The sequence below is a fragment of the Poecilia mexicana genome, unplaced genomic scaffold (genome assembly GCF_051168715.1).
Source record: "Poecilia mexicana isolate PSO_F unplaced genomic scaffold, ASM5116871v1 scaffold_6, whole genome shotgun sequence".
NCBI classification, from domain to species: Eukaryota; Metazoa; Chordata; class Actinopteri; order Cyprinodontiformes; family Poeciliidae; genus Poecilia; species Poecilia mexicana.
Genome location: NW_028263375.1, coordinates 30,094,418 through 30,102,904, shown reverse-complemented (window position 1 = coordinate 30,102,904; position 8,487 = coordinate 30,094,418). Strand labels below are relative to the sequence as shown.

General features: G+C 40.3%; 1 protein-coding gene across 3 annotated transcripts in view; it reads right to left on the bottom strand.

The window, feature by feature from the left end:
* Positions 1-533: 533 nt before the first annotated feature.
* Positions 534-8,487, bottom strand: part of lrrk2 (leucine-rich repeat kinase 2) — a 36,816-nt gene continuing 28,862 nt past the window's right edge. For all 3 annotated transcript variants that reach the window (XM_088006567.1, XM_088006568.1, XM_015008619.2), the window contains exons 41-52: positions 7,579-7,739; positions 7,326-7,496; positions 7,118-7,218; positions 5,767-5,976; positions 5,485-5,678; positions 4,291-4,363; positions 4,026-4,216; positions 3,550-3,702; positions 3,278-3,483; positions 2,375-2,443; positions 2,116-2,247; positions 534-1,220 (exon numbers count right to left, since the gene is read on the bottom strand). In XM_088006567.1, the coding sequence (XP_087862693.1) occupies positions 2,123-2,247; positions 2,375-2,443; positions 3,278-3,483; positions 3,550-3,702; positions 4,026-4,216; positions 4,291-4,363; positions 5,485-5,678; positions 5,767-5,976; positions 7,118-7,218; positions 7,326-7,496; positions 7,579-7,739 (1,654 nt within the window). In that variant the 3' untranslated portion in view covers positions 534-1,220; positions 2,116-2,122. The remainder of the gene's footprint in view (positions 1,221-2,115; positions 2,248-2,374; positions 2,444-3,277; positions 3,484-3,549; positions 3,703-4,025; positions 4,217-4,290; positions 4,364-5,484; positions 5,679-5,766; positions 5,977-7,117; positions 7,219-7,325; positions 7,497-7,578; positions 7,740-8,487) is intronic.

The following is an 8,487-nucleotide window of genomic DNA, read 5'->3' as shown; positions in this document are numbered from 1 at the left end:
ATACGGTGCCAGACGCATTTATTAGCACTTCAGTTTTTATTGCATTCGTATAATCCCTCTGTGATTATACGAGGGATTTTTTTTTTACTGTTCAGAACAGCACAGTCTTCTGCTGTATTTTTTTAATTAATATTATACTAATTATAAAACCAGACTTAACAGAAATGTTCTGTAGAGTCAGCATTTCAAGTGGGAATATCCCCACTCCAAATCCAATATGGCTGCCTTTTGTAAGTTTAGCTGAAATATGTTGCAGACACAGTAACGTACAACCTCCTGAAGCAAACATGTTGCTACAGTATTTGGCAGAGCTATAGTAGCCAGATCATTCCTAGCTACGTAACTAGATTAATATAAATGATAATATAAATCCACATATCAGGTTGAAAACCTGATTGGTTGAAAAGCACAAATGATGATGTATTTCCTCAATCCAGACTCTGATTTCAGTGGTAATTAAAACACAGCAATTAAAAAATTATTCAGTTTAAGGCATTTTACACACTTTACTTTGTGGACACATTGTAGCAATATACACAAAGTAACAATAACTTTATTATATATAAATATTATTGTTTACATGCAAAATAAAGAAACCAGACCAAATGCATGACCCTTAAGTGTAAAGGACGCAGACAATAAAACCGTAAACAAAATAACTTTTATTTGCGTCACAATGACTTCAGCTATAAGAATGTATGTAAAAATAAAACTCCACAACATGTGCAGAGCAGTCAGCATTAGAATAACTAGTTTCCCCATCTATGTTGAGTGGCTTACCATACTGATAAATATGCATTCAGACACAAATAAATAATCAACTTGACACTTTTTTATGGCTTTGTGCTTTTTTGTTTTGTTTTGTTTTTTTCCAGTTTCCACTTTGCCCACTGCACACAGGGTGAAAATCCATATCCGTTAATTGGAAGCAGGATTTTTTTTAACATCTCCTCTGCTGTCAGACTTAACACACACAAGTTAAACAAACTGTGTCCCTTTACAAAAATCTCCTGAAAGTTAAAAGTCTGTCATTATCTGATGAAATAGGTGAGCTTTGCTGAAGAACAGACAAAGATAAATCTATGATGCGATTCTTCGGGAAGCCGCCGGTCTTTCCTTACTGAACATCAGAGTCCTGAAAAGTGCGGCTGGTTGTCAGACGCTGAGGTAAAACATCGTCTTCAGTGCAGCTGAAGAGTTCATCCCTTTGGCTGATTCCTCTGTTCAAAACAAAACACTGAGGTGAGATTTCAGTCACTATTATTGCTGTTGCTACATCAACAACCAGAAGCAAACCAAACATTCACAATAACTGCTTTTCTATAGAAAGAAAGATACTTTTGAGTAATTTTACATCAACAAACCAGGGGCAGCAATATCATGTTTTGGGCTTTTAATAATAGTTTTACTTCAGCGGTGTGCTGTCGTCTATGACGGAGTATTAGGGCCAAGTTAAGACTTGTTTTTCATTTCGAAATTAAAAAAAAAAGTCATACAAGAATAACTGAATAAAGTCATACAATAATGACTTCCAAACAATGAGAATAAAGTTGTAATTATACAAGGATAATGTCATATTACTGGAATAAGGTCAGAATAAAACGAGAATTAAGTCATTATCAGGATAAAGTCATAATACTAGAATACAGTCATAATTTTACCAGAATGACATCATAATATTAAAAGCATAAGGTTGTATATTAGGAGAATAAAGTAGTGATTATATGATCATTCTTCCAGGAAAAATGAATCAAACACAAAATGTGGATTATTCAGCATCTTGTATTGCTTTAGTATTGTTTATTATTATTATTATTATTATTATTATTATTATTATTATTATAATTATTAATAAAGGTGTTTATTTTTTTTCGTTGTTTTTTTTTTAAGCTCAGAAGGCCTTTATTCAAGAGTAGCCAGACAGGAAAGTTGGTAATGAAAGCAGGAGAGGACATGCGGTAAAGGTCAGCAGGTCGGGACACGAAGCGATGACCAAGGTCGAGCTCCACGCCTGCACCCCAGTATCGGTTTTTAGAAATAAGGATATATTTGATCTGAGCTTGAATTCACCAAATCTTCAGATGAAACATCTGAAGAGGTTAGAACAACGAGAACCTGTCGCTCAGGCGAGGTGGAGCTGCTCTCTCATCCTAGCCGCGGCGCACTCCCTCTTCTCACAGTGCTTCTTCAGGTCTTTGACCTCCAGAGGGAGCATGTTGCTCCACGCCATCAGCACCGACTCCTCATCTGAGAGACGGCAAACAAACACACACAGACACGTGTCACGTTCTGCAGAGAGAGCTGCGCAGCGAGGCCACTGTTTTCTTTTTTGTTTTTTTACAGAGAAGCGGCGGGGCCGAACGAGGACGCTCACCGTCCCGGTTCCTGTCTCGTGGGAGCCTCCGGCCCAAAACCAGCACCGAGTTCTTCCAGTTCGTCAACTCTGATTGTAGGAAAGGAAAAAAAAGAAAAAGAAAAGAAACATTTGTGCAAACACCGTTACACACGGATAAAACTCCCAGCGTGTGGCTGGTCGACTCATCTGCACCAAACGCTCAGAGAGACAGTGAATCTAAAAGCCAAACAAAAAGCCAGCTGCTTAATAATGTGGTTTTTTTTTGTTTGTTTTGTTTTTTTCACCATTTTGTTCTCACGCTCTCCTTGCTGCACAGCAGATAGGAGCTGCTGTGGTGAGTTAACCTTCACAACGCTTCAGGAAACATTGTGTTCTTGTTGGACGTTTGAAAGGCAAAACTTGGCAAACTTCCTACTTAATGTTAAACTCTGTCATGATTAACCCCAAAAGTTTTATTTTCAGTTTATTTCAGATGAGGGTCTAATGTTGTTTCGTATTCCAAATAGAAGATAACAGAATACACATTGTTCCCAAAGAATAAATCTACACTGTAAAAACACAAAATCTTAATTTTGTTTTTTTTGGTCTAGTTTTTAGTAAAGTTATCTTAGTACACTTGCAATAAGACAAAACTAACTCAAAAGTAACTTCAGCAAAGGTATAGGAGCTTGTTTGAAGTAAATAATTATGTAATATTGATCAAAAAGTATTACAAGTGAAATAATCTACTTGTATTTTTTTTATCAATATTAAGGAATCATTTACTTAAAACAAGCTCCTATGTCTTGCTGAAAAGTTACTTCTGAGTCTTATTTCAAATGTATCAAGATATTTGCACAAGAAACTGGACCAAAAACACTCAATACGATTGTGTTTTTGCAGTGCGGGCAGTGAAATCCGTGTAAAAAGTTGATGACCCACGCGTGACTGGAGAGACGATGGCCCGGATGGAGTCGCACGACGACGGTGCCACCACCTGCAGAGCCTGGTGCTTGGAGAGCTCCAGTAGGAGCAGGTAGCCCCCTCTAGTGCCGATCCAGAGCGCTGCGGTGTTCTGCATCATCAAGGTCTTCACCGTGGCCCAGGAGGGTGAAGCCTCGGAGGGCGGCTCCGCCCCGCCGCCCCGCCTGTGAGGGACGGCCCGGTTACTGTCCGATTCACAACGGATTCAATCAAAGTGCAACGGAGCGTACCGGATGATCTGAGCGCAGTCGATGCAGTCCACCATCCTCTCGCTCTTCTTGTCCCAAACCTCCACGGTCGGAGTGCTGGCTTTGCTGAGATACACGTGTCTGTCCACCACCATGCGGGAGACGTACGCCTCGCTGCTCTGGCCCCGCTGCTGACTGGAGGAGGTACATGCAGCACCACTATTACTCCAGCTTACATGAGTGAGAATATCTGTTAAACCCTTTAAATTCACACTGAGGCTGTTATGATGACAAATTTTTCTGGACGATAAATCGTCCCAGAAGTTATTGCGATAAACGATAATGTTGTTTTGAGACTGTTTTCAAGTTATATAATGGTAGTGGCATAATGATGCAAGAACACATTGTCAAAGACCGATGAACCTAATTCTATTAAACATCAACATTGGAACTGGAAGACATTTTAAACGTCCAAAATAAATAAACAAAATGTCGTTTGGTCCAGACATGAGACTCACCGGAAGATGAGGTTCAGTTTCGTGTCGATGGACTTGCAGACGTCGTAGTTGGCTGAGAAGCAGAGGATCTTGGTGCCGCAGCCGGCCCAGACCGACCTGCTGTCCAGCGAGTGGGTCGACTGGCCCAAACACATGAGCGGAGTGCTGGCGTTTCCAATGGTGACGCTTTTCACTGGCTGGCCGTTCTCCTGCTGGAAGGAGGAGAGCAGACAGCTGTGATCACCATACAACTCAATGGACCCGACGGTTCTGAGTGAACGGTTACCATGAGCACAGACTCCTCATAAACGCTCAGAACTCCATCTGCGGTGCCGACCAGCAAGTAATTCGTCCTTTGGCTGCAAAGGAATCAAAAATGAAAAATAGAAAGCATTATTCCCACAACAATATCATTTTAAACACATTTGCCTATTTCTAATATAGATGTATATATTCTAAATAATCAGGTTTGAGATTGATGAGCTAATTATACTGCTGCTTTGAAATTTTTTATCAATGAATAATTTTCTTTTTCTCATGATAACCCGTTTGACAATCAGGATGATCGTTTCGATATTTTGGAAACAGCTGCAACGTTTCAGTAGAAACGTTTCTGAGTAGGCACGTTCATTATTGTGTCATTGTGTAAGACACAATAATGAGTTTTTAAGTCAAAACGCTCTCTAGAGCACACAAACATACACACACATCCTTGTATTTCTATCCAACTGAGACTTTTGTGTTGACTTCCTTTCATTTTAGCAATGGCTTTAGTCCTAACAAAGACATTCTTCTAGCACTATTCATTACTAATATATTTCTAACTCTACCCAAAACTTATTTCACACTCTGAACCTACCTAGCAGAGCGCATTCCAATTAAAAAAGTGAATACCAGGAAATGTCCACAATGGGTTAAAATTATCCCTGTATAATTAGTGAAATTATACAAGGACAACTATAAATTGTTCAAGGAATAATAATGAATGAAAATAGATGAAAATGGTTATAGCAGTCACGTGTAATAGATACCAGTACACACACACACACACACACACACACACACACACACACACACACACACACACACACACACACACACACACAGTATGTCTTTCTTCACAAGGACTTTGCATTGACTTCCATTAATTTTTCAGTCATTTCTATAGTCTAAACCAGATACCAAACCTAACCTTAATCAGTACATACCTAACCAATTCACACCTTAGTCCTAAACCTAAGCCATAACCCAAAAACAGAACAACTTCTTATGGGGCCCATAAGGAGCAGACATTCCCCACAACATGGTATGCATTAGAGAAATTATCCTTCAATGTATCAAATACAAGACCACACACACACACACACACGAACACACAGCTAACTCTGATAATTCTGCTGCTCTAGAATTGTCTGGAGCAGCAGACAATGATTTCCACTACAGTACCAGCTGGAGCTTCAGTGGTTCTGTAAGGACTTACGTGCGCCGAGGATGTACATGGGAGTACAGCGAGGTGACGGCATCGGTGACACTCTGCAGGTGGTGATAAGTGGACATATCCTGGGTGCTGATGACCAGTAAGGAGCCAGACTGCATGCCTGCCACCAGCCAATCAGATTCCTCATTTGGGATCTGAACCGTGACGAGGCAAAGGACGGGGCTGGAATCGATCTCCTGTTCAAAAGGACAGGAAAGAGTTAAACTACTTTAGCTTAAAAGAAGTCAAACATGAGGCATCAAGTTTTAGGACCTGTATTCATACCTGTGTGGTGACCGCGTTGGTCTGGAGGTCCATGGCTGTGATGAAGCCCTTCCTCTTGGAGCTGCTGCCCCCACCGAGCCAGGCTGTGTGGCTTGATGTCTTCTGGTCGCCGCCGCTGCTCATTGTGATGCACTGAGCAGTAAACATGCTGGAAAACTTCACTTCACTTTTTAAACTCAGCATTTCCCCTGAATTCAGCCGGTCAAACACCTGGACACATCACAGAAGAAAAATGAATAAATAAAGATGGTAAAAACGGTTTTGATCTACAAAATTGTTTCCTTGTGCTTGGGATTCAAAAACCTAGCTGGTACTGGCAGATCCTTAAAAAATATAAATTAATATAGTTAAAATTAAGGCCTTAAAATGTCTTAAATTCATCTAAAAAATAACTGGACCCTAAATACGTTAATGACAGGTCTTGCGTTTTGGTTGCTCATTTTTCTTGCAGGATTCTGTCAGGGAAAAGTTTAAGTCAGCTGCAGACTCTTTATTGTGTCCTGTGACTCAAGGCAGTTGGAGCTACAGCTAATTACCTGCTAACATCCCCCTGCTAGTTAACCAGCTAGCTTTTTTGTGCCTACCATGGATAAATTGGCTGGACGATGTTTGTCTTCGCCTCACTTCTGTTGCTAACCTATACAATGCTACATGCATTATGTTCAAAAAAAGCTTGGTCTGTGAGGGCTAAGGAGAAAGAGCCATATCCACTGTGAAATCCACAAAGCTGTAGTTAAGAGCCAAAAACAGACCTCAGAAATTTAAGTTTTTCTCCCCTGATCTGGCTAAAGCTTCCCAGAAAACTGCACAGGGATCACAAACCGTAGCACTGATTTAAGAGGAGCATGTGGTGCAACACTGAAGTTAGAGGTTTGGTGGATTTTAAACAAGGTGGTCAAACACCAGTCTTATTTTATTTCAACAAGGTTGTCACCATGGAGAGAATTACAACTGAGAAGGATGAGAAAAGGAAAAGCGTAGAGCATGGAACAAAAAGAGAATAGAGAAAGAAGAATGAAAGGAACTGTAATTGATGTCTAAAGTATGAATATGACAATATCTATAAGTGTCACAAGCAGTGCCATTTATTCTTCAATAGTTTCCCATTTACATACACATAGATATAAAATATGAAATTTCCTTTTGCACATTTTTGTCCTGATACAGGTCTTAAATTTCATTCCTAATGTTCTTAAAGGCCTTAAAAAGTCTTAAATTTGAGTTGGTGAAACCTGCAAAAACCCTGCAGTCTCCATGAGGATCTGAATCAACCTACATCCTGGTTCTACTATAGATTATTTTTACACTCAAAGACAAGTGAAGAACAGGGAACAGCTGTTCAACACCTCACCTGAGCAGAGGTGGGTCGATCCTGTGGGCTTTCCTTCAGACAGTCCATCATCAGAGCCTGGAAGCTGAGCCAAGGTAAGCAATTATAGTGCTTTACTGGGTCTGTGTAAAACAATAAAAATAAAATAAAATAAAATATTAAAAAGGTCATTTTTAAAATTATTTTTCGTAAAAATCAGAGGTGAACCCAGAGTCAGACTTTTTTTCACCTGGCAGCTTTCCCTGCACCACCACTTCATCAAACTCGCTGGGGAACCTCATGCCTTCTGAAATGCGCTCGCCTTTCGTCAGCAAGTCGTACAGCAGCAGGCCGAACGAGAACACGTCCGCCTGCTGGTTGTAGATCACGTTACCCCGGGCGACCTCGGGCGCACGGAAACCTGCCGGACGGAGGAGGAGACCCGTCAGAGCTCTTGTTTCCAGTCAGCCTGAATCGGCCACAGAGGAGAAACTCTGACTGACCCGGCGTCCCCTCGGAGCTCCTCACGCCCATGCTACAGCAATACTGAGCGATCCCGTAGTCGGTGATTTTGGCGATGATCTCAGAGTCGCTCTTCAGGTTGAACAGGAGTATGTTGTGGGGCTTCAGGTCCCGATAGATGATCATGGCGGAATGGAGGTACCTGATCATAAAGATCAATCACTGACTGAATGGATATCACATTAAGTAATTCTACGTCAAATTCTACGTTCATGTGGAACCAAGACAGCAAAAACTAAATCTGCACTATGAATGAACCTTCTTAAAATAAGCAAAATTACAAAACATGTGATTTTCAGGGGATTAAAAAAGGATCAAATTAAACCTATAGACTTACGTTACACCTTTACCTATTTAAGTCAAGTTTATTTGTATAGCACATTTCAGCATAAAGGCAGTCAAAAATGCTTTACACCATGCAAACATAATTCTGTCTCCAATTATGAAACAAGCAACTAAACATGTAATGTTGACAATCAGACAACCAGAAGACTTGAGTGGTCCAGAAGATCATTTAGTGTGTGTGTCTGATCGGCCTACCTCCTCTTTTTAATATTGACTTGATATGGAGAATCATACAGACTACAGAGTGTTTAAATCTAGTACGGAGGAAGAACAGATACAGATTCCTCAGGCAGTAGCAAGGGGTTTCCTTTGATCTCAAATGGTTAAAGCACATACATCAAAGGACGGATGATGCAACACTATGGTAATCATGTTTCAATTTGTTGGAAGCTTCAAATTTGAGATTTGTCTGTATTTTCTGCACACAGAGAAAAGGCAGGAAGAAATGAAGCACATTTTGTGAAAAATCAAGTTCTACCATGTCTAGAAACTGTCTGTGTCTTTCCTGTTGTGTTTATTTTGATATAAAGGTGTAAAATTTATGT